General features: G+C 45.2%; 1 protein-coding gene across 4 annotated transcripts in view; it reads right to left on the bottom strand.

Annotated features, from left to right (window-relative positions):
* Positions 1 to 26,410, bottom strand: part of Wwp2 (WW domain containing E3 ubiquitin protein ligase 2) — a 118,305-nt gene extending 91,895 nt beyond the window's left edge. Inside the window, exons 1-5 of one of the 4 annotated variants that reach the window (XM_041650064.1) lie at positions 26,343 to 26,359; positions 24,161 to 24,280; positions 13,428 to 13,512; positions 8,684 to 8,831; positions 8,261 to 8,382 (exon numbers count right to left, since the gene is read on the bottom strand). In XM_041650064.1, the coding sequence (XP_041505998.1) occupies positions 8,261 to 8,382; positions 8,684 to 8,831; positions 13,428 to 13,497 (340 nt within the window). In that variant the 5' untranslated portion in view covers positions 13,498 to 13,512; positions 24,161 to 24,280; positions 26,343 to 26,359. Of the gene's footprint in view, positions 1 to 8,260; positions 8,383 to 8,683; positions 8,832 to 13,427; positions 13,513 to 18,084; positions 18,142 to 24,160; positions 24,459 to 26,342 lie in introns of those variants that run through there. The other 3 variants (XM_041650062.1, XM_041650063.1, XM_041650061.1) reach the window with 3 other exon arrangements.
* Between the last annotated feature and the right edge of the window lie 204 nt (positions 26,411 to 26,614).

Here is a 26,614-nt window from a genome sequence, read left to right as displayed (position 1 = left end):
TTTCAATGTAAACTGTAATTGAACAGCAGCCTTTCACCATTTTCCCTGCTTCTCTCTCTGAATCAGCCTTCAAGTTTCAGGAGTTTAATTTCCCTTTAAGTTGAAAGCGGGGAAAACAGCACTCTATTTATTTTATAATAAATGCATGCACTGTCTGTCAGGCACCGTGGCCCACCCACCGAAGCCTCCATCCTTGGGAGCCTGGGCGGAGGCTGGGCTCCTGACTGGCTAGTCTGTTCTCTGGAGGTAAAGCCAAGTGACAAACTTCTGCTTATAAGATGTTTAAATAAACAGGGAACTGTTTGCTTTCTGAAAGAAAAGAGCTACACAGAAGTGGGCAGGGGCGGGAGCTTTGGAAAGCTCACTTCACACTCACGGCAGGATGAGTGTGGCGAGTCTCAAATAGACGCAAGGGAATGAATAAACATACAGACGATGCTGAGAACCAAGCTTCATTTATGGAGAGGAGGAATGTTAGAGAAAGCTGTGAGGTTTAGCTGGAATCAGAGAGTTCATTCAGTGTGAATTCGTGGTGTTTAATACAGGTGAGAGATACTTGCTTTCTGTGTGCACAAATTATGTGTGCATGCGATTGTGTGTGCATGCACATATGCACACACGGAAACTCTATCAGAGAGTTGGGTTAGACAGCTCAGTGAATCAAAGTATTTGCCACTCAAGTGACCTAAGTTCAAATCCCCCGAACCCACAAAAGCCAGCCACGGAGCATAAACAGTAGCAACCTCAGCACTCCTATGGGGAGAGGGGATCCCTGGAAACTTGTGGGCCTGATGACCTGGGATATGCAGCAAAATACCAAACCCTATTTCACACAAGGTGGAAGGTGAGGACAGACACCTAAGGTTGTCATCCGACCCCATGTGCACACTGGCATGCTTACACCCATATGCCTGTGCCTGAATGCACGTGCACAGAAACACACACACACACAGGAATATTTTTTTACATTTTGTCCAAGATGGTTTCACTATGTAGCCCTCACTGACCTGAAACTCGCTATTTAAACCAGTCTGACCTCAAACTCACAGAGTCCCACCTATCTCAGCTTTCCAAGTTCTGGAAGTAGAGGTGTGAACCACCACACTAGCTATTTCTTAAGACTATTTATTATTTAAAACTATCTGTTATCAAAACCCAGCATCACAACATAGGCTTTACTCTTTGCTGCTTGGGAGTCAAAAGTTCAAGCCCTGCCTGGCCTATAACGCAAAAAATCCAAGGCTAGCCTGGTCTACAGAGAGAGGACAGGCTCAAAGGTACAGAGAAACCCTGTTTCAAAAAAAAGGAGCTGGTCTGCTAAGCAGTGGTGGTGCAAGCCTTTGATCCCAGCACTTGGGAGGCAGAGGAAGGCAGATCTCTAAGTTAAAGGCCAACTTGGCCTACAAAGCAAGTTCCAGGACAGCCAGGGCTACAGTGAGAAACCCTGTCTTAAAAAAAAAATTAAAAAGAAAGTTGAAGAGCAAAGAAAGTTCTTAAGACCACTGAGGAGAACATGTCCAATGACACCGACTCTCCGTCTGACAAAAACACTAAGAACAGTATGACCTACAAAGGATCACCACAGCTAGGGGTCTGCCCCAAAACAAACTCACTGAGAACAAACCTGCTGCACATGGTGCTGGAAAGGTCAGTATCTGACGTTACTTTCACAGTTAGTTAGCTTGAATGGTTCTCAGACTGGAGCTTAGGGTCAAACCCATCTTCAAACCAGGACTATCGGATGTCACCCCCAGTTTCTGATTCTGCGGGTTGCCTGACCTGAGAATTTACATTTTTATACGATGCACTGGTCCCAGGAGCATGGTTTAAAAATCCCTAGGGTTGAACATGGTGGTACACACTGTCATCCCAGCACTTGGGAAGATAAGTCAAAAGGACAATACAAACTCCAGCCAACACAGGCTACGCAGTGAGTTCAAGGCTAGCCTAAACTACAAGGTAAAACGCAGCCAGAATGCTTGCCTAATTATGTACAAAACCCCAGATTCAGTCCTCAGCATGGGAATGGAATAGGGGTTACTGAACCAATGCCATTTCTTTCCTGGTATTTATTTACCTACTCATTTATTGAGACAGAGAACTTGTTATGAAGTCAAGGTATGTCACCAGGCCATTTTACGAGGTGTTGGGAATTGAACCCAGGTGTGTTAGGTAAACTCTACCAACTGAACTCCATACCAAGCCTCTTTTCTGATTTTTGTTTTTGAATTTTTGAAGATATTTTTTACTTTATCTTAGTATATACATATGGCTGTATATATAGATATAAATATATCTGACATTATATACACGGGTGTTTTGTCTGCATCTATGTCTGTGCACCACGTGCACACAGTGTCCATGGAGTCCAGAAAAGAGTGACAGAGCCCCTGGAATTGCAGTTACAAATGGCCATCACCATGCAGGTGCTAAGAAATGAACCCAGGTTGTCTGGAAGAACAGCTCCTAACCCGAGCCACCTCTCCGGCTCTGCCTTTTCTGATTTTAAATAAACCATCTTCCTTACAGGGTAAATTTTACTGATTCTAGATTTTGGTGTGAGGTTTTTCTTGTTTTGTTTTGTTTGTTTTGGTTTTTTGAGCTAAACTCTCATCATATAGTCCTGGCTAGCCTAGAACTTACTATGTAGACCAAGCTGGCCTCAAACTTGAAGTGACCTTCCTACCTCTGCTCCCGTAGTGCTGCAATTACAGGCATGTGCTACCACGCCTGGCCCAAGACTACATATAAACAAAAACAAATGGTGGGAACATGTCAAAAGGACAGCGAAAGGACCGTCAAAAAGGCCCAGCAGGTAGAGCGCTTGCCACATAAGTCTGACAATAGAGTTCAATCCCTGGGACCCAAAGATGGAAAAAGCATACCAACTCCCGTGAGTTGTCTGCTGATCTGCACACATGCTCTTGTGATCTGTATGCACATATACACCTACAAACACACATACACAATAAAAACAAATAAATGTGGGGGGCAGGGAATGCGTGCGTGCTAGGGATATAGGACAGTGTTAGAAGCTTGCCTAGCATGTGCAAGGCCAAGGGTTCTATCTCCAGTACTAGATAGACAGAGAGAGAGAGGGAGAAAGAAAACAAACCAATATGTAAACCAAGTGTAATCCCATCCCTGTGACAGCTGGCTTGTTATTGCTATCAAATAATACATATAAGAAATAGCCCTGCTGGGCAGTGGTGGCACATGCCTTAATCCCAGCACTCAAGAGGCAGAGGCAGGCGGATCTCTGTGAGTTCGAGGCCAGTCTGGTCTACAAGAGCTAGTTCTAGGACAGGCTTCAAAGCTACAGAGAAACCCTGTCTTGAAAAATACGCAAAAAAAAAAAAAAAAAAAAAGAAAAAAAGAAAAAGAATAGCCCCATATATTACATAAAGGAATTAACTTTAACCCAGATTAAAGCACAAGGATCAGCTCAAGTCATCCTCAGCTCCATAACAAGTTTGAGGACAGTTTCATTTACATGAGAACCGATCTCAAGAAAAACAAAACAAAATACATGTTAGATAGGGATAGGTCACCTCTCTTTATAATGTATGCCAAAAGAGCTTTATGAAATGTGACCAGAATATCATGCAGACATACCATGCTACTGTTGCTCAAACACTTGTCTCTCTAAGGAAAGGCAGCCCACTGCCCTGTTATGACCTATATTTCCTGTCTGATTCTCATCGGATGGCTTCCTGCCCACCCAGCCACACACACAATGTACTACAGCTCACGCCAGAACAAGCAATGGCAGCAAGAGATGAAGCCAATGTCTAGCACGCATGAGACCCTGGCTTTGACCCAGCATCACAGAAAAAGAAGAGGAGAGAAGGTATAGGAGGGGAGACAAAGAGAAGAGAGGGGAAGGTACAGGAGGGGAGGGAAAGAGAGGAGATGGGAGGAGAGGACAGGGCTGGAGCTGTAACTCAGTGGTGGTATATTTACCTAGCATGTAAAAGAGGCTCTGAATCAGTCTCCAGTAATGAGGCAAGAAAAAAAGGTAAAACAGAACAGTTTAAATAAGTGTTGGGGGTGGAGGCAGATTGGGAAAAACTTAAGTAAAACGCTGTTTAAAATCCTATACTAATAAACATAAGAGTTCATAATCGATTTTTCTCAGAAAAAAAAAGAATTAACAAAACTGACTCAAGATGAACCAGGAAAGTTGAATAAACCAATAATTATGGAAAGGGGTGTATGGACTGAAGTCATCAAAAAATTATTCAAATGAAGATGCCAGGCCTGGTTGGTTTCATGCCTGGGCTCTTTCCTGCACTCATGGAACAGCTAATTCCCATGCTGCCTGCAGTCTGTTCCCACAGTGGGTAAGTGCTTCCATTCACGTTAGAAAATTAGCCTTAAAGTCAGGTACTGAGAGCCTATAATCCCAGCCCTCAGGAGGCTGACTCAGGGATTGCTGCAATTCTAAGACCAGCCTGGGCTATATAATAAATTGGGCCTTGATGTAAGACCCTATCTTTTAAAAAATTAATAAAAATAACTTTTAAAATAGCTTAGTTTTTAGCCAGGCAATGGTGGCGCACACCTTTAGTCCCAGCACTCAGGAAGCAGAGGCAGATGAATCTCTGTGAGTTTGACGTGGACAGGCTCCAAAGCTACAGAGAAACCCTGTCTCAAAGAACCAAAAAGAAAAAGAAAAAGAAAAAAGAAGAGAAAGAAAAAAGCTTACTTTTTAAAACTTTAAAACTGACAAAAACGGAAGAGCCAAAAAAAAAAAAAAATTACAGATGTCACTAGGAATACTGATGGAAAATTCCTAAACTGGTATTAATAAAGGAATCTAACCAAACTTTCCAGGAATAATCAGCCTTGAATGCTTAAATATAGCCTGGAAAGTTTGTACAATAAACTGAAGAAAAATCACAGACCAGTGTGGTAGCTGGCACATACAAGCATACACACACACACAAATATACACTCTAAATATTTAAAAGAAGCAAATGGGGCTTCAGAGATGGCTCAGTTGTTAAGAATACTTTGATGCTCTTGCAGAGGACTAGAGCTTGGTTTTCAGCACGAACGTCAGGCAGCTTACAATTTCCTGTGACTCTAGCTCCTGGGGCCTCTGAGAGTACCCCACATACATGTGCGCAGACATACACAAAGACACATAACACACAGCACAAATAAATTTTAAAAAAGTATTTCCTTTTTATTTTTGTGTTTTATATGATTTCCTGTAACCTAGGCTGTCCTTGAGCTCCTGATCCTCCGGCTCCCACCTCTTGAATGCTGGGATTACAGGTGTGCATCATCACACCCAGCTAACGAAAAGTACTAATAATTGTTAAATAAAATTTAAAAATATTCTTTTTTAAGCTCTAGAACAGTGGTTCTCAATTCATGGTTGTGACACCTTTGTGGGCTGAATGACGCTTTCACAGGGGTCAAAGATGTTTACAATTCATAACAGCAGCAAAACTATAGTTATAAAGTGCAACGAAAATAATTTTAAGGTTGGGGTGACAACAGCATGAGGGATTGTATTAGAGAGCAGTGCACTGGGAAGGCTGAGAACACTGCTCTAGGACAATTTTATCAAAATTTAAAAGAAACACTTCAGGGCAAGCAAGGCTCAAATCTTGGCAGCTGCCAAAAGAAGGGAAGGGAGCTAGAAAAGAGCAAATGTGCCTTGTGAGTGAGGGTCTGAGGAAGCTGTTGTGTCCAACAAACGAGGCTGTCAAGTAGCTGCACTGACTGGAAAAAGCATGCTTAGGCTTCTGGGGAGTATACTAAAGAAAAAGAGATTAAAAATTATACTTTTCTGATTTAGAACTTAAAAAAACAGGTAGAAAACAGTAGAAAAGCTGGTGCCATTACAGCAGAAAACAGGTGGCTGGACAGTAGTGTACAGTAGCAGCTGCAAAAACCAAACAGCAGCTCTGGGATATTAGACCCTTTCTCAACAAGCAAATTAGTAAATAAATAAATAAAATCTACTGCACGCCTCAGTACAATAGAAACCAGCAACACAGCCATTGCTGATATGAAGATAAACTGACAAAACTTTTTGGCAACATGGGTCCATAAAATTGAAAAATGTTTAAACTTAGCCAATTCATGTTCAGGAACTTATCCTGAGTAAACCTTCAGCCATAAGCACGGAGACTCACAAACTTGTGAGATACCATTGCTTTCCTACCTGCTGAAGACTGAAAAGTATTCAAATGCTTATCCTCAGTTTTCAAACAGCTGCATACCAGAAAGCTACCAAAATTTGGATTTTAGAAAAATAATTAAAGATATAGTGATACCTTTTATGGAGCAAAAGATGTATGAAACAATAGAAAAGCCCCTCAAAAATGAAGACTAAGTTGTAGAGCATTGCCTAGCATGCAAGGAGCCTGGAATCAATCTCTAGCACCTTTATAAACCAAACAGAATTTCCCCACCACCAGCAAGCAATTCCAAAAGAACTGAAAACAGTACACTATTATTTTTAAAACTCAGAGTTGGCCGGGCTGTGATGGTGCACACCTTTAATCCCAGACTTGTGGATTTAAAACAAATTTTAATTATGCGTGTTTGTATATGTGTACACACAAGCTAGAAGAATGTACAGAGCTAGAATTACAGGCAATTACGAGCTGCCCACACAAGCATTGGGAACTGAATTCAGGTCCTCTGCAAGAGCAGTATGAGTTCTTTAACCCGAGTCATCTCTCCAGCTCCCCGCCGTTAGTTCTTTAAAGTACAGTTAGGCAGCACGTGCATGCGCGCGCACAGCATTAGAGGTCAGAGGACAGCTTGTGGGAATCTGTTCTCTCCTTCCACCATGTGGGTTCTCAGGCCCAGCAGCAAGTATCTCTACCTGCTGAGACATCCTCCCAGTCCTGGTGCTATGTTTTAATGTGAGAAAGTCCACAAGTATAATAAATATAACCCTGAAATCACAAAAAGCAGACTAAGAATTGGAAAAATAAAGATCAAATTGTCTATTGATCCTAACATCTGAGAAGTGGAGGCAGGAGGATAAGGAACTCAAGGTCCTCCTCTGCTACACAGAGTGTGAGATTAGCCTTGACTGCATGAAATTCTACACCAAAAAAGTGGTGGGGAAGCCTGGTGGGGCGTGCATCTCAGCTGGCAAAATGCTGGCCACACAGTCATGAAGACCTGCATAAATCCCCGGGACCCACAAAACCCCCGGCACAGTGCACATGCCTATAATGCTGCCCCGGGCAAGGGAGACAAGAGGATCTCAGGGACTTGCTGGCCAGCCAGTCTAACCTGGGTGAGCTCCAGGTCTCTCACAAAAACTATGGTTGATGGTGTCTGAGAAATGACACTTGTGATTGGCCTCTGACCACCACATGTATGCATACATATGAACACACACATGCACAGACATATATTACACACATCAATTCAAATGACGAAACAACCAAAATACAGACATGTCCCTGATCTTAAACAATCCTTCACTGTGTCACTGTGTGTCCAGCAGAAAGGAACAGAGCACAGGAGGAGCCGAGACCTCCCAAGCAGCCCGACAGAACGATGGACCCTGAAGAAAAAGATGCAAACTGCTGCAGTTGCCCTCCCTAAGCCTCAACACCCCCGCCCCGATGTCTCACTTTAGGCTAAGTCCACCTTCAAAAAATATTTTCTCGACAGTAGGCAACAGGAGAAAAAGGAGTCTTTCTTTCTACGGCATTTGGCTTCCACATATGGCACTGCTCTGAATAGAGGCTTTATGAGGGAGGGTCCACAGCCCACAGGCGTGGGTTAGGCCACTGGCCACAAACAGCAAGGAACAGACTTGAGGATTTATATGTCCGGACAGCAGAGGCACACTCGATAATTCAGATGGAGCTGCTGTCACATCCCAACAGCCAGTAAGGCCTACTGAGAGTCTAGGAGGCCAGGGCACCATCTGTAACCCTATCCCAAACACAGAACTCACACATATGCACACAGCGCCTTTGTTCTATTCCAGGGCTCAGAGGAAAAAAAGCAATGATTTCAGCTGGAGGTATTTGACAGTTTTATTCAATGTATCACATGTCTCCTGAGTGAGAAAGTGGGTAGAAGGAGAGCCTCCATCCCCAAAGAAGAATTAGGGGACACAGTCCTGCATCCTATAGTCCCTGCACCAAGCATGCTAAAGCCTGCCTGCCTTCCTCAAACTCCGTAAGTGGTCTGTAAGGAGCAGTGATACTATGGTCAGTCCTAGGACTGGCTGCCATAGCCTCCCTGGGCAGACATGAATCATACGTACTTTTGCCGCCATTGTTCTTCAGGACATTGGAGAGGTTGACAGAGGCAGTGCCTAGTAGCTCATTCCTCAAGGTATGACAGCTCCAGACCTTCAGATCTAAATGACTCTGGGCTGTGACATTCCTGGAAAACAAATAAGTGTCTCATCACAGCCCAGAATATGAGCAGGTCACCCCTTTAACATGGAACAAACTGCTGAAAGCTGCATTGCTCACATCTTGCAGGGGACAAAACAAGAAGACAGTCACATTCACAGCTCACACACTGACCTGTAAGCCCCTAGCTAATAATGAGTGCTCTGTGAGCTCAATGAGTTACAAACACCTAAGAGAGGAGCACCATGGGGGGGCCAAGGGCAGTGCAGTCTGCAACCCCCAGCGCTCTCTCCTACCCTGCCTTCTACATTCTAAAGCAATGTCCTTACAGAACGATGATTTCATTCCAGAGAAGCTCAGAGCTCCCGATGCGCTTCCCAGTCTTCTTGGTTTCGCTGGGGAGGCCATCTACTGCCACCTCTACATAGGAGTTGATTCTCGGCTGGCGGTTGTGCACCTTGGGCTTTGCTGACACCACTAGAAGGGATGGAAAACAAAAACAGATGAGTCAGTACCCTACCTGTCCCCGGGGCTCCTTTCGGTTATTTCCTTTTAAAGGATCTTTTTCTTTTGTTTTGTTTTGTCTTCTTTAAAAAAAACAAAAAAACTTTTTAAGAATTACATAGCGATAATTCAATCAGGACAATGTTTGCTATGAATGCCTGAGAACCTTATTTCCATCCCCAGTACCCATGTAAAAGGCCAGGTGTGGTGTGGCAATACTGTTTGTAATCTCACAGACAGGCAGGTCCCCTGGGGTCAATTGTCAGCCAGGCTGGCCTAATTGGCAAGTTCCAGGTTCTGGCAAGAGATTCTGTCTCAAATAACCAAGTGGACAGTGCCTGAGTAATGATACCCAAGGTTGTCCTCTGACCTCAACATGCTTGTACACACATGCGCGCGCACACACACACATGATTTTTAAAATAAGAAACAAAAAAAGGGCATAAACAAAGAAGAAAAAAAGTATGGCTATATAAACAATCGGAAACGCAAAGGGAAAAAATTCACTTCTAACCTAAAACCACATGAGATAGCAAAGTGCTTTGCCTGCTGGCCTACATCCCAGTACCCCCAAACCAACTTTTAAATGTCACACAACCTACTGCACGGCTGTGTTAAGTTTTTACACTGCTGGATGACTGTGAGCTCCTCACTCGGTGACGGTCAGCAAGAATGCTGCTCACAGGCATTGCTGAGCAGCTGCAGGGGCTTCTCTGGAAGCCCGCATGCACTCCCCGTGGTGCCCTGAGCAGCCCTTTGACCACACTGCAAAGTTGAGTGCTATTTCCCCACTCTTTGCAAAGCACACAGGTTTTTTAGAAATAGCCAAAGGACAATCACTAACGTTCAACAGTGACTAGGACACTGCAGTGCACACATCCTCGACCTGAAGCCTCACAACCAACTCAGGAAGTGAGGAATAGACTATCACCTGTGTCCAGGAGGAAAGAGGTTTGGAAAGAGAGCCCACTAAGGCTGGGTATGGGGACAAACCTGCAACCCCAGCTGTTGGAAGAAGCAGCAGGATTGTTATAAGTTCAAAGCTGGCCTGGTCTTCGTGGAGCGTTCCAGGCCAGGCAGGGCTACTCTCAAAAAACAAAACAAAAAAGCCAGACAAAGTCACTCAGGCCTATAATCCCACTGACTTGAGAGGCCAAAATAAGAGGATCACGTTGAGCTCAAAAGTCCACCCTGGGCTACAGAGTGAGCTCTAGATCAGTCTGGGCCACAGTGTGTGTGTGGGGGGGGGGGGGCAGTGTCACTTCTCCAGTTACATAAAGAAGGAACTATGAGCCAGAAAGTGCCCCCAACAGCCTGACTCCACCCCAGCTGTATGCCATTCCTGGGCTTTGCATATCTCCCCTCTGCCACTTTTCTTCCATAGCAATAAGACTGAACAAACTCCATGATGGTCAGACACCTATATTGCTTGTTCAGTTACCAGCCTTCATGAGAATTAATCTCAATCAATCTCTCAATCTCCTACCCTCTGTCTCTCTGTCTTTCATTTCTGTCCTCTCTTTCCTCTTTCATTTTGGTTTTCTTTTATTTGTTTCCTGGTTTTAAGTAGCATCTTGCTGTGCAGCCCAGACTGACTTGAACTTATAAGCAGCTGAAAATGGCCTCTGTCTCCTGAGTACCGAGATTACAGGCATACCACCAAGCCTAGCACACAGGAGTCCTTGTGATAGTCACTTGTCACCAACAAACTGGTAAAAACACATAGAACATAAAGCCAACGACTATTATTTCCCAGGGGCATATATCCTGCAGCATTCATGTCTCCCAGCGGAACTCCAAGCCGATCAGAAGAAGCACACCTAGACGCCATCAACCCTGTACCTAAATCAGAGGATAACTGATGGGCCTCACCCATCATGACAAGACTGATCTCCACTGAGGGCCCTGTTACGAAGTAAGCTCAGCTCCTTCCCAGACCCCTCAGGGAGGTGACAAGCTCTACAAAGTTCTACAACTTGACAAAGCTCAGAGCCACCCTCAGGTTGTTTGAAACAGTAACTATTATAAACCTAAAAGCAATAGTAGGGAGGACATAAGAAACAAAACAAAAACTCTTTTGGGGGCTAAGAGTCAAGCAACAGTGGTGGGCAGAGAATAAAGGGTCGTCACAGACTTAAGTGGAGCATGTACCGCTTTACACGAACATCGAGGCTATCTGAGGCCACCTGGTGGTGAGATAGGAGAGCTGCATATCTTAACTTTAAAAATAGGGACAAGTTTTAATCAGTCCTAGACAGTTTCTTTTTTTAAAAAAAAATTAATTTATTTATTATGCATACAATATTCTGTCTGTGTGCATGTCTGCAGGCCAGAAGAGGGCACCAGACCTCATTACAGATGGTTGTGAGCCACCATGTGGTTGCTGGGAATTGAACTCAGGACCTTTGGAAGAACAGGCAGTGCTCTTAACCACTGAGCCATCTCTCCAGCCCCTAGACAGTTTCTTTAAAATCAGCAAGTTCCTGCCAGGCGTGGTGGCATACACCTCTAGTCCCAGCACTCAGGGGGCAAAGGGTGGATTTCTATGAGTTCCAGGCCAGACTAATTTACACCATTCCAGACCAGACCAGTCGTAGTGAAACTCTGCCTCAAAAAAGGGGGCTGGAAGCCAGGTAGTGGTGGCACACACTTTTAAATCCCAGCACTCAGGAGGCAGAAGCAGGCTTCTCTGAGTTCGAGGCCAGCCTGGTCTACAGAGCTAGTTCCAGGACAGCTAGGGCTGTTACACAGAGAAACCCTGTCTCAAAAAAAAAAACAAAAACAAAAAGTAAAAGGGGGAGCCGGAGAGATGGTCCAGTGGTTATGGACACTTGTTGCCCTGGCAAAGGACCTGAATCCAGTCCTAGCACCCTCACAACTGCTCACAGCCATATGTAACTCCAGTTCCAGGGAACTGATGCTGTCTTCCAGTCTCCATGGGTACCAGACATGCATTCGGAAACACACATACATGCAGGCAAACAGTCATTAAAAAAAATAAGTAAATCTTAGGGAGAGGGTTTAAACCCTTTACTTCATAGTTGAGCCATCTAAGATTCAGGGAGGTGAATTAATTTATCTAAAATCAGAGTTAGTAAAAGGCAGGGCTGAAGCTAGAAACAACTCTCCCAAGCCAACTCTCGCAGCTCAACAAGGACAGGATTTTTTGTTGCTGCTGTTTTGATTTTCGTTTTTATCCTTTAGCTCTTTTTCACCGTTTGTTTTATTGTTTATTGTCTTGTTTGTGTTTGTTTATGGAGACAGGGTTTCACTGTATAGCCCTGGTGTCCTGGAACTCACTCTGTAGACCAGGCTGGGCTCAGACTCAGATCTGCCTACCTCTGCCTCCTGAGTGCTGAGATTAAAGACGTGCATCACAAACACCCAGCTCTTTCCCTAGTTTTTGTTGTTGGTTTGGTGTGGTATCCCCACCTAAACGAATGAGATCCGGGATCCCAAACTATGTAGCTAAGAATGACTTGGGATTTCTAATCTGCCCCGTCTTTGGAGTTCTGGGATATGAGCATGCACCACAACACCCAATTTATTCAGTAGGATTGAACCCGGGGCTTCGTGTATTCTAGGCAAACTCTACCAACCTACCAACTGAGCTGCATTCCCCAAGTCAAAGTGGTCAAAATCTGAGGCCCTAGGTTCAACCTCCAAGTATCTGTAATATAAGCATTTGGTGTTAAACAATTACAATCTTGAAAAGGAAATAATAAAGTGGGGATGGACACATTTGAGGAAGCTGGCAGTTGTGGCTATTATATACGTAGACCAGGGAATGGGGATTTCTGGGTAAAGACCCAAGCAAGTTATTTCAGAGATGGCAAGCGCAAAGGCCCAGAGGTAGAGGCCTGCCATGTGAGTTCCAGGTAGTTAGGAGGCCAGATGACCCAGGAAGTGACTGCAGAAGGTAACAGGACACACACGAGAACACTGAAATGCAGAGAGTTGGTGTCTTACTGCAACAAGACTACTGCCTGCTGTAACTACAGCCTGAACGAAAGAAGGCAAAGGGCAAAATCAGAGAGGCAGGTCTGCAGACTGCAGCCCAGAACAGAGCGCCATCGGCTAGGGGTCGGCACGACTGGGAGCCGGGAGGAATACTGAGTGCCAGAGGCCAGTTTCACTGCTAGGTTAATGCCAGCTATGAGAATAAAAAGTCCAGAGTGTGGTTCCAGACATGGGCACTTTTCTGTGGTCACCAGTGGATGACAGTCGGCTACTAGATACACGAGTTGGGAGTTCCAAGGAAGGTCTGGGCTGCAGAGAGCAATCTGAGAGTGACCTTTTACTGGAGGCATTTAAAGCCACGAGGCTCGAAGGGACCACATAGAGCATTAATGAACAGATGGGAGCCCGGGACACAAAGGAATCAACCATCTCCGAACATTTTAGCCAAAAGTTCCAGTTTTCTCACTTTCCCATGATTTGCCTTCTTTTCCAAGAACTCTAGTCATAATGTGGTGAGCTTTTGAGAACACAGGCTTCTGAAACACACTGCTTCAGAAGACCTGCTCTCCAGACACAGGTGCCTCGACTACTTCAAGCAATTCCACTCACCTTTCAGGGTGAGCTGGGACTTCTCAAACGGCAGGGCCACTCCTGCCCGGCTGGAACTGGCAGATGCCATGTCATCACCATGAAACTGCAAGAAAAGCAGGAGGCAGAGTCAGGCAACTGAGAAAGAGACGAAATAACAACCCAATGGGCTGAGAGTCGTCTAGGTGGTTAAGAACACTGTGGACCCTGCAGAGGACCTGGGCTCAATTCTCAGCATCCACATGGTATTCACAACCACTTGGAACTCCAGGTCTAAGGGACCTGATGCCTTTTTCTCACCCCCAAGGACGCCATGCATGAACATGGTATGCAGAATATAAAATATTCATCCACATAAAATAAATAAATTTTAAAAAATTAAAAAGAAAAAACTCAGCCCCAGGACAGCTATGATGATGCATGCCTGCAATTAGTATGACAGCAAAACTTGTGATCCCAGCACTTGCAAGGTGGGGGCAGGAGGAGCAGATCAAGGTCATTCTCAGCTATAACTATGATAACTAGGAGATGTTGTCTCCAAAAAGTATAAATAAATAAACTATTAACCCAACTTTTTTATGGGTCTGATGAACCTGAAGATTTGACTGAACATTTCTCCAATGATCCCATTCGACTAATAAAGCCATGAAAAATACACGATACCACCTAACAGGTGTTCCTGTCACGCCTGGAAGCTAGAAGTAGAAGCTCACTTGAAACAGAACTCTTACTCAAGTGATTTTTGGAACATCATCATTTTTCATTCGGAAAATATTGGTTCTTTGAGCTGTACAGATATTCTAAACCTTAGCACATTTCATTATACAGCATTAAAACACACACATTTGTGAATGTCATCAGTGATCTCATCAGATAGGCGTCCAAACGGTGGAAAGCTGTCAAGCCCGTTGTGGTAGTGTCCCAAAATTGTAATTTTTCTGTAAGAATGATTTTGTCACTAGCAACAAATTCTGTCAGTTGTTTTTCTTAGTGTCATGTTTGCTTCATTCAGTTTGAACAAAATGTCTGCCAATTTCTCAAATCTACTAACTTCAATTTGTTTCTCGGTTGTCTTCTGAAGGAAAATGGTTATTTCATGAAGAAAGCAACACTTTGGCTCCACATTCAAGGACTGTTCAAGTGCTTGTCTCCAGCAGCTGCTACAGCTCACCATGCAGCAGGTGCACACTCCAGCAGCGAGAGAAAAAGACGGCTGCCCAGATGTCTCAGCAGGTGCAACACCTGCCACACAAGCCTGAAGATCTGAGTTCAATCCCTGAGACCCACACAGTAGGAGGGGAGAACCAGCTCCACAAAGATGTCCTCTGACCACCGACCTCCACATTACTCATGGCTTGCATGTATGTGCATGCACACACACACATACACACACACAATATTAGTAATAAATAGGAGCTGATGAGATGGCTCTGTTGTTAAGAGCATGTACTACTCTTTTAAAGGAGCTGAATTCAGTTCCCCACACCCACATCAAGCAGCTCACAACTGCCTCTAACTCCAAATTCAGGGTTTCCAACACTTACTGTGGCACAAATACACACAGACATACACATAGATGCAAACTTTTTAAGTATAAAAACATAGTGAATTTTTAAATTTTTTGTTTTGTTTTGGTTTTTGAGATAGGGTTTCTCTCTACAGCCTTGGCTATCCTGAAACTCACTCTGTAGACCAGGCTGGCCTCAAACTCACAGAGATCCAGCTGCTTCTGCTTTCTGAGTGCTAGGATTAAAGGTGTGCACTACCACTTCCTGGCTTATTTTTGTTTTCTGAGACACAGTCTCACTATGTAGCTCTGACTATCCCAGAACTTACACTGTAGACTAGGCTAGCCTCTGACTAACATCATCTGACTAATATTCATCTGCCTCTGCCACCCAGTTCTGAGATTAACAGTGTGACCCCAGTCAGCCCACTCGAGGATTCTGTGTTCCTTCCTACCAAGACTGTATGGTGATGGGGAGCATGGGGACAACAGCACACTTGGCTGCAACACCAAGGGCTTGATTGGTCTTTGCTTCTGCACCTTCAATGCAGGAGTGATCACAGTGAGGTGGTGAGGGATGGACCAGTGTTGTTTTAGTTTTGACGATGGGAAGCCTCGGAGACTTCTGGATATCTAAGGACCATACTGAAACTGTTGTGTAGAAGCAGCGTACAGGCTGAGAGGTGAGGTACACAAATAAAATCCTAGAACCTGAAAAGCAGCAGGACCTCTTTGAGTTCAAGGTCAGCTTGAGCTACACAGGAAGACTCAGCCTTAAAAACAAAACATTGAAAGGGCTGCACTGGGTAGCACACACCTATAATTCTAGCAGAACTCCGGAGGCTGAGGCAGGAGGGTCACAAGTTTGAGGTTAGCCTACGCTACAAAAATTAAAACAAACCATCAGCCCAGAGCTGTATTCACGACAGGAAAAGTCCTCTGTTCAAATTATACCTGTGACCCTGGACTGGTCTTTATAGATATGCTGCCTCTGGTAGAAACCTCCAGAATGTTCCTTGTAGAATAGTAGTCTAGAGCTCAAGATCCCAGGAGACCTTGCTGCCACCTCCAACAATGATTCTCGGTCCCCTCCACACAGCTGTGCAGACAGCACCAAACACAACTGAGTGCGCTCAACTCTGAAAGGATAGCTTCCAGGACCCCACAACTTTCGTTTTTGTTTTGTTTTGTTTTTCGAGACAGGGTTTCTCTGTAGCTTTGGAGCCTGTCCTGGAACTCGTTCTTGTAGACCAGGCTGGTCTCGAACTCAGAGATCCACCTACCTCTGTCTCCCAAGTTCTGGGATTAAAGGCGTGCACTACCACTGCCTGGCCCCACAACTTTCTTTGGATTTTCTGCCTTTTTAAGAACAATTGCAGTGGGTTTTTGATCCTACTGCACGTACTGGCTTTGTGGGAGCCTAGGCAGTTTGGATGCTCACCTTATGAGACCTGGATAGAGGTGGGCAGTCCTTGGGCTTCCCACAAGTCAGGGAACCCTGATTGCTCTTCGAGCAGATGATGAGGGAGGGGGACTTGATCGGGGGAGGGGGAGGGAAATGGGAAGCGGTTGTGGGGACGAGGCAGAAATCCTTAATAAATAAATAAATTTAAATAAAAAAAAACATCAGGCACACATGTAGTATACACACATACATGCAGAAAAATCACCCACATAATAAAATAAAAAAATCTTCTCTCTAAACATGAAAATAAGCATATACTTTTTGGTCATATACAATTTTTTTATTTATATCATTGCCCAAATAATAAAGAATATCATAAAAAAAAGTGTGATATGTTTCTAAAATGTGACGCTATACCACCAGTTCACATGTACAATTCTTAAACGGGGCAAGAGGAGGCAAGAGAAGCAGAAAGAGAAGGAAATGCAGTCTGAGTATAGTACAGTGCCCTTGGTGAACAGGTGAACTTACACAGAATAAGCATGTCACAGGGGACACACGGTGAAAGAAAACACGACAGCATGGAAAGGAAGGGGCCACTGAGGCCAAAGCAGAAGCTCCCTCTCTGCAGGACAAAAGGCAGGAAGCAGGGGAATTGGAGAACGGAGACTGAGAAACTTCTGTATGGGCAATATTTGGTCTTTTAATATATATCATATTATATTATATGTTTCTGTTACATGTAGGAGTATTTTGTCTGTGTGTATATATGTGTACCAAATGCATATCTGGTGCCCTTGGAGGCCAGGGTTCCGATTCCCTAGAACTAGAGTTATGGGAGATTGCAAACCATCATGCAGGTGTTGGGAACTGAACCTGGGTCCTCTGGAGAAGCAACCAGTGCTCTTAACCTCTGAGCCCTCTCTCCAGTCCAAAATCAGTGTTCTCACGATATGTACCTGGGTCTCTGAACCATTTTGTAAGTTTGACCTTTTTCTCTAAGTGAACAACTTTTAGGGGAAATGACAGTATACTGAATTGCGATAAATCAGGCCCTCGGGTCAGTGCTTTAAAAGAGGTTAAGGCCCACTATTTATAGACTTTATAAACAAAAGACTATTTTTTAAAATCTTGATGTCTACCGGGGCTCTCTCTTCCCTAAGGCAACTGAAGGGGAGATTTTGAACCAGCTTGTTCTCCTGAGCTTAGGGCTGTGCTCCATACTCAATGAAATTTGGAGCCCGCACATGACTTTGCTAAGGAAGAGAAAGACTAAGTATCTTGAGCTACAACTAACAGCCCCAAAACAAAATCAAGGATGAATGCTAAAGAAAGTCCAGAAAGCAGCTGCGAGTGTAGGAGAAATAAGGGCCCCCAAATCCACCATCGCCTTCTCTCACCAGCCATTTGTAATTACAGCCCACCATTTATGAACACTGATCTCTGTTATTATGTGAGCTTTGTCTGTAGTTTCATATCCAATTAGCCAGGTCCCACCTGCCCATTACAAAGTAAGCTATGCGGACTGTAAAACCTGCCCAGTGTACATATAAAGGAAAATAACCACAACCAGGAAGTGAAGATGGACATCAGTGTGCTGAGTGTTGACTCACACCATTAAACCTTCCACACAGGAGGCCGAGACAGATGCCAGAGATTGAGGCTAGCCTAGGCAATACTGCAAAACTCTATGCAAAATGAATACATAAATAAGAGACACTGGTCCTCAAGTAGTTAGAACCTATTGGCTTGTCGTGGGGCCTCACCATCAACAGGAGTTGAGTACTGTGCCAGGTTCATAGTTCCAATGCACACGACAGGAAAACTTGCACACAGAATGAGTTCAGCTTCTGATTCAGATACACAGGGATGACCAACAACTTTTTCTAGCTAGTAATGAGGAAGTGTTTACATACAATCGGAAAGACAGAGTAGGAGAGAGGAAAGGAGGAGGGAGAAGAGAAGAAAAAAAGTCAGGAAAATGGAGCTACCTATGAGCCCAAGGCAGGCAGGGAGGAGGGAGACTGGTGGTTAAATACCACTGAGGGCTGGGTAGGCCAAGAACTTCATCCCCGAAGACAGTAATGGGCCAGTGAAAGGTGGGGAAGACATCAAAACTTCTTTCCTTTACTAGTTTGGGCAGATTTACCCAATTTCTAAGTAAATAAATAAAATGGCATTCTATCTCTGAACTTCTCCTCCTCCTGAGTCTTGACAGGCATTTTTGCTGTGCTAGGGTTTTTTTTACTTGTGTGTGTAGGCACATGTACTTGTGTGCACGCAGATACCAGAAAGGGATGCCAGTGCCATCCTCCATGCCAAAGGGATGTCAGTGCTGTCCTCTACGCCAGAAAGGGACATCAGTACCGTCCTCTGTCACTCCAGGAGAAAGTTGTAGTTATTCTTGGCTACATGCTGCAACGGGAGAGAGAGAGGGAGGGAGGGAGGGAGGGAGGGAGAGATCTTTGAAGCTCAGCATTCAGGAGGTAGGGACAAATGGATCAGGATTTTAAGGCCAGTGATAGTTACACAGTAAATTTGAGACCCTGTCTCAAAAAAATAAAAAGAAAAGGCTCCTTTAATTCCAGTACTAGGGAGGCAGAGGTAGGTAGATCTCTGTCAGTTCAAGGTTAGCCTGAGTTACACAGAGAGTTCTGGGCCAGTCAGGGATACACGGTAAGACCTTGTCTCAAAAAGAGAAAAGAGAAAAAAAGGAGGAGGGGTGTACTGGAGTAGCAGCTCAGTGGCAGAGCTCTTGTCTGGCACACATGAAGCTCTAGGTTCATACCCTGCACTTCCAAAAACAACACATGCATGAGCACGCGTGTGTGTGCACACGTACACACACACACACACACACACACACACACACACACGAAGAAGAAAAAGAGGAGGAGGAGAATGAGAAGGAAAAGAAAGACAGGCCTATAACCTTGGGCTCAGGCAGAAGAATCACAAGTTCAGGGCTAGCCTATGCTACAACAGTGAGTTCAGAGCAGACTGAAAAGCTGAGACCATCTTGAGGGATAAAAATGGTGAAGCAGCACTGGGACATAGCTCAGAGGTAATAAGCAGGCCTGATAGCACAAGGCCCCAGGTTCAATTCCTAGCGAGAGAAACAGGCTTATTTATAAGGAAAGACCAACTCTGTTGCTCTTCTGAAAGACATAAAAGAGCAGAGTCTATCCCAAAGACCTCTCCTCCCTTCCCGTGCTCAAGCTTGTCTAGATCTTTCCACACACACAGGCTTCTTTCTCGCCCTCTTCCCACCGTCTAGCACTGAACTGCCTTCCTTTCACCAGAGGCCCAAATAGAAAAGCAATCAAAATTGGAAGACTTTGCCAACTCGCAGGTAACAATTGGAGAGGAAAGGCTACCAGCACCAGCTGCCTCCACCATGCAGTCCAAGTTCAGCCCGAAGGAGACCAAAGTGGTGTGTCTGAGGTACACTGGAGATAAGACCAGCACCACATCCACCCAACATCAGTGCCCTGGATCTGTCTCCAAAACAATGCAGGTGACGACACTGCCAAGGCAGCTGGTCATGGGAAAGGTCTGAGGGTGGTGGTGAGACTGACGGCTTGGAGTAGACAAGCTCTCAAGGAGCCATCAAGAAACAGAACAACATTAAACACAGCTGAAGCATCACTTCTGATGTGACTGTCAACACTGGCCCACAGATGCAGCACCAATCTTTAGCTAGAGAACGTTTTGGAACTATTGAGATACTGCGGGCTGCAATGTGGATGGCTGCTGTTCCCATGACATCATAGATGATGTCAGCAGCCATGCAGTGGAATACCCAGCTATTAGGAAGCAACAGGAGCCTGGGCATGGTGGTGCACACCTTTAATCCTAGAATCCTACCACTAGGGAGGCAGAGGCAGGCAGATCTCTGGGTTCAAGATCAGCTTGGTCTACAGAGCAAGTTCCAGGACAGCCAGGGGACTACACAGAGAAACTCTGCCTCAAAAAAAAAAAAAAAAAAAAAAAAAGATGGAAAAAGATTTTGATAGATCTGACCAAAAAAAAACTTATGGAAGGAAAATGATCAGCTAATAATAACAGAGATGACAAAACAGATCTCAAGATAAACAAAAACACAACAGATAAGGCATGAATGACCAAAGGAAGAGGCCTGCCCTGAGTGAAGACTTGGCGTTTCCCGCAGTTACCAGCAAGTCACTGCTTCTAAGCTGAGGGCACTGATGAGAACAGGGAGCTCACAGCCTTCTAAAGACTGCAGTTGGGCGGGGAGGACCTTGGACTTCCCATAGGACAGGGAACCCTGACTGCTCTTTGGACTGGAGAGGGAAGGGGAATGGGGGGGGAGGGACATGGGAGGAGGTGGAAATTTTTAATAATAAAGACTCCAGTTGGAATACAATGGAACAAGATCTTAGAGATTCCAGAGTCCATCACAGTCCTAAGTGATGCAGGTACTCAAAAGCTCTCTTGGGCCAGGCTACTCAGATAGCTCAGCAGGAAAAGGTGTCTGCTGCCAGCACTAAGAATCTGAATTCCATCTCATGGTGTCCTCCACACATGTGCCTTAACACACATGTACACGCAATGAATACACAAATGTATTTTTTTCACAAATGCATTTTTTAACAGCTCACTGCTCTAATCACAATTTGAGTTGATGCTCATGAATAGACTATCTTACTGAGAAAAACATCAGATCCCAAGACCAAGACTGAAATCCAAGGGTCACTCACCAGTCAGTATGAGATTACATTTATGCTTAATCTACATGATGGCAGACTGTGGGGTGTGTGTGTATGTGTGTGTGAACTATGTTCAACTTGTGTTTGGCAAAGTTGGTATTTTAAACTTTAAAAACCCATGTATTAGGGCTGGAGAGATAGCTTGGAGGTTCAGAGCACCGGCTGCTCTTCCAGAGGTCCTGAGTTCAATTCCCAGCAACCACATGGTAGCTCACAACCATCTGTAATGAGACCTGGCACTGTCTCCTGGAAAGTGAATATATAATAAATAAATAAATTTTTAGAGAAAAACCATTTATATTCCACCTGCCTTTTTCTTTTCCAACCTTGGTTGTCAACACAGAAAGCCAGAAATTCCTGAAGTTAGCACTTGAGCCGATCTCAGAACAGTTCTCAACTACTGAAAAAAAAAAAAAATCTATCAGCTTGTTGGTATTTGTTTCATTTTTGTTGATGTGCATTGGTGTCTGGCATGCATGAAGGTGTCAGGTGCCCTGAAACTGGAATTACAGACAGTAGCGAGTCACCATGTGGGTGCTGGGAATTGAACCAGGGAACCAGGATCCTCTGGAAGAACACCCAGTATTCTCAGCTGCTGAGATATCACTCCAACCTCAAGCCTGTTGTTTTTAAAAGGGCCTTTAATCTCAGCACTTAGAAGAGGCAGAGAAATCTCTGAGTTCAAGGCCAACCTGGTCACAGTGAGTTCTGGGACAATCAGGACTAGTTAGTGAGATCCTGCAGCAAAAACAAAAAAGGGTCTTTAAATGACAAAAGAAGAGACCAAGTTCCTGCTGACCAGCAGCAGCACTTAGCAGGCCTCCAGAGGACTGAAATTTACTCTACAAATTCAAACCCTGCAGCACTGTGTTCACACTACCCTCGGGGTGACCTTGTCCACTCTCAACTCCAGCCCTGGTTACAGACCTCCTGTCCCTGCTTGACACCAGGGACTCCTCTAACTGCCCCAGCATCTTCCCTTGGGTCTACACTAGGCTGTGCACAATGAATGTGAACAAAACCGAACACAACTCCTGGCTACACTATAGGCTCCCCCTCCTTTTTTTTTTTTTTTTTTTTTGAGTCAGGGTCCTATGTAGCCCAGGCTGATCCCAAAGGATAACCCAGTCTCTACCTCACGAACACTGGGGTTACAGACATGTGTAGGAGGTGTTTATGCCCCAGGCTTTATGCACATGAGGCGAATACTCTACCAGCTGGGCACATCTCCAGCTCCTGTCCCTCCATTTCTACTTGTTCATACCCAAAACCTGGAGTCACTTTCGCCTGCTCCCATCCTCCCACATTCTACATCCCTGTCACCTCATCCACAAATCCCACTGGCTGAGCTTCAAAATCTAGCCCAATGCATTTTTTACCAAGTGTGGCAATGCTCTCCTCACCCATCTTTTTGCTTCTTCCCTGGTTCCCTTTCTCCTCCACACAATAATTCCAGTGGGTCTGCCAAAAGGCAGGATGGACTGTATCCACTCCTCAGCTCAAATGCCTCACTCATCCCGTGAAAACCAACATCCACACAAAGGCCTGCAAGGCCTTCCCTGGCCTTCCCAATTATTTCCTCCCACAACCAACACCCTTGTAAATTCATTCTCTCCACCCCTGACTCACTTACCCTTCTCTAGCCATACCGTGTTCCTGGCTGATCCCTAAACCTTCCAAAAGTGTTTCTCCTTCCAGGCATTTGATCGTGCTTATCCCTTCCCCTGCACTGCTTTACCCTCAGTCAATCACGTGACCCATGGCTTCTCCTCTTTGGAATCTTTATTCAGGAACCAGCACACCTATAATCCTGGCACCCAAGAGGCTCGGGCTTCAAAAGGGGGTGTCAGTTTAAGGCTAGCCTGAGCACTGAGCAAATGTGAGACCTGCCTCCCAACCCCCCAAAAAAGTGCTAAGATTATAGGCATGAGTCACTGTTCCCCACTGAAACTTAATTATATTGTATTTAACATAATAAATATAAAATATTACCATTTGTAGCATGTATTTATAGATTGCATTTATATGATTTTACTAGAATATAAAAACATCAGTGTAAGCAGAGCAATGGTGGCACACCCTTTAAACCTAGCACTCAGGACGCAGAAGTAGGTGGATCTGAGGCCAGCCTGGTCTACAGAGTGAGTTCCAGATCAGCAAGAGCTACACAGAGAAACAATGGCTCAGAGGGATGGGGGCAAGGCAACATTTCAGCTTTCATATTGAATCTTCAAAATCTGATGGATCTGACATTCACAGGCTATACCAGGGTTCAACAGTCCTACATGGCCAGCGGCCTCCATGCCGAATGGCCAAACTCCAGCACGATGCCTGTAAGAAAGTAGCAGTGAGCAATCCTCTCGCTTCTGCCTCCCAACTGCTTGGATTACAGGTATATGCCACTTATACCCACCCTAATAGCACACTTTTTATATTTAAAAACTATTTTTAAATGAAACCTTTTATTGCTTTTATGAATAAAACCTAATAGATCTAGAAATAAAAAAGCCTACGTGGAAAAGACGGCTCAGCAGGTAAAGGTGTTTGCCACCAAGCCTGACAGCTGGAGCCGGATTCCCAGGACCCACAAGGTGGAAGGAGAGAGCCAACTCCGTCATTCATTTACTAGTGTGGAATCTAAAGTAAGGACTTCAGGAAGCCTCAGCTTCTTCATCCTCCACAGATCATGGCTTGAATGAGATGTTGGGCTACACACAGTGGTAAATGAATGCCTGCAACTCCAGCACTTGGAAGGTAGAGACAAGAGACTCAGCCAATCATAGCTTTAGCTTCCTTAGCAACATAGCCAGCCTGCGGCCAGCCTGGGCTACAACTTACCTTGTATCAAAAAGCCAAAAGACACAGTGTCAAAAAAAAAAAAAAGAACAAACAAAAGAAAGGCTGAGCATAGTTTTAATTTTAATTTAATTTTAATTTAACACAACTTTAATTCCAGCACTTGGGAGGTAGAAGCAGGTGGATCTTTGTGAGTGCTAGGCCAGCCAAGGCTACCTAATGAAACTTTGTCTTAAATAAATAAAGAAATAAGAATAAATGAGATTCTGGTATAAGATTTTTGCAGATGGGAAAGCTATCATTTAGTAAAGATTACCTGGTGGTGCAAGCCTGCAATCCCAGTTACTCAGGAGGCGGGGGCAGGAGAAGCACAAGTTCAAGGCTTGCCTGAGCTACAGGAGGTTGAGGCCACCCAGGGAAACTTCAGAGATTCTGTCTAAAAAGAAAAAATTACAAAAAGGAAGGCTATGGCTGCGAAGCTCGCCAACAAAAAACAAAGTGAAAGCGATTGACAAGCCCACCCAAGCCTTTCCCGTCGACCAAGAACACAGACCAGAGCTAGCTTCGCTGACCCAAGAGACAGAAAACTTAAGTCCAACCCCTTCTTCACTACATACAGCAGTGCGACCTTTAGAAACCCCCTTATTCCTCTAACACGGACCGTGTACTCACAACATACCAGGCAAGAAGCTAGTAGCCAAGGGAGCCACATAAAATAGGATTGCTGCCCTTGAATTATTTAGTCTAGCAGGAAGATGAGTAAACAAGGAAGGAAAGCATAACAAGCCGGGTTGGCTTAGCAGCTACAGCATTCATTTAGGACCTTTTATTCTTTCTTCTTCTTCTTCTTCTTCTTCTTCCTCTTCCTCTTCTTCTTCTTTTTTTTTTTTTTTTTTTTTTTTTTTGGTTTTTCGAGGAAGGGTTTCTCTGTGTACCAGCCCTAGCTGTCCTGGAACTCACTCTGTAGACCAGGCTGGCCTCAAACTCACAGAGATCCAGCATGAAACTCCAGAGGCTCACAACCACCTGTATCTCTAGCTTCAAGGAACCCAATGCTCTCTTCTGCCCTCTGTGGGCACCCACACCCTACATACGACATACATACACAGACAGGAACACGCACACACGCATGCACATACCTAGTTTTTTTTTTTAAGTCAAACTCTCTTAGCTGTTTGTTCTCTGTTAAGAGTAAATGACTTCTCAAGACTGCTACAAAAATTAACTTTTGAATGTTTGTCATATACCCCAAAGCCGTCAACTCTTAACGTACCAATGCAAAGTACTTTCTTTCCCCTAGTGACCTGTGGTTCTGGCTCCTGTCAGCGTCCCATTTGAAGCCCTACTCCTTCATCACATTCATAAAGCTCATTTCCCTTCTGCAAAGTTTAGTAAATGTAAAGAGAAAGAGGGTGGCCCGTTTGCTTGTTTAGGACTTAACAGTGTAGCCCAGGCTAGCCTGGAACTTAGAGGCAAGCAACTTCATGCCTCAGCCTGAAGGATAAACAACCTTAAGATGGGTATTTTAACCTCAAAAAAAAAAAAAAAAAAAAAATATATATATATATATATATATATATATATATATATATATAATCTAGGTCACAGAGTTCTAAGGAACACCACGGAAACTTCTGTGTCACCCCACCTAGTCACAGCTGGTCAAGATAAGAAGTCACATGGTAAAAGAAGCTGCGTAATTTAAGCCTCAGACAGAATGTCTAGAGCAGTGTCGGTACACTTTTCAACTGTCCAAGACTTGAGCAGTCAAGGCGTTGCTGAGGTAACGCTGGCCCAGGTCGCTGACAACAGTGTGGGTTGTAAGTCAGGTAAAGCATCTACACGTCTTAAATTTTTTTTGTTCTCGAAGATTAGCCGATCCCGGAGCATCTCAAAGAAAGATGATCTGAAGGGCTAGGCTCCCAACAAGTGGAAACCCTACAGGGCCAAGTGGGTGTGACCAGAGTCAGTCGATCAAGACTCAGGAATCCCTCCTGAAGTTTAAAAACTGAACGGGACCGAAATCAAACTCTCAGGTCGCCATCCTCTTCAAAGAGGACGTAAGGAAGACTCTCGGAATGGGGTCCACTCTCGGAATGGGGTCCAGGCCGCACCGTCCAGATTGTTCTCCCTGTCCCTACAAGCCAGACGCCCACTCCCAGGCAGCCCCTTCCAAGGGAGCTTGCAAGTCTCCCCGGCCGAGGTCAGAACCCCTGCACAGACGCGGCTCCTCCGCACCGCAGGCGCCCAGGCAGGGGTCCCCCTTCCGGAAGCGCCAGCAGCTGGCGACTCCCACCGGGCCCAGCGCCCACCCCGCTCGGGCGCGAGCCGGGACACCCCTCCTCGGAGGCCGGAACCGCTCGCCAGGCCCCTCCCACAGGAAGCCGCCGCCCCCAGGCGCCCGCCCCTCGCCGCCCCCGGCCCCTCACGCCGCCGGCCGCCCCCGGCCACCCCGCGCCTCCCGCTCGCCACCGAGCCCCCAGCGCCGCGCCACCTACCTGCAGCGGCCACACCAGCGGCGCCTAACTCCGCTCCACTTCCGCCTTCCAGCGCCCGCACTCAGACCGGGTCACGTGAGCGCGCGCGGTCACCTGACCCGGAAGAGGCTGGCCGGGGCGAGCAGGTGCGGACCACCTAAAACCTAGACTGTGAGCCTTTGACTTACTGAAGTCCGCAAAGGAAAGGATCTCATCCCCCTGTGGCTGTGCCCAAGCCAACGTATAAACTGGGGGCTCACCGGGCACCAGGAGTCTTATTTCTTCCTTTGGAA

Source organism: Microtus oregoni, unplaced genomic scaffold, assembly GCF_018167655.1.
Source record: "Microtus oregoni isolate MIOR12 unplaced genomic scaffold, Mior012 000004F_ref0000308, whole genome shotgun sequence".
Lineage (NCBI taxonomy): Eukaryota > Metazoa > Chordata > Mammalia > Rodentia > Cricetidae > Microtus > Microtus oregoni.
Note: the sequence above shows the minus strand (reverse complement) of the source record. Positions and strands in the feature narration are given on the sequence as shown.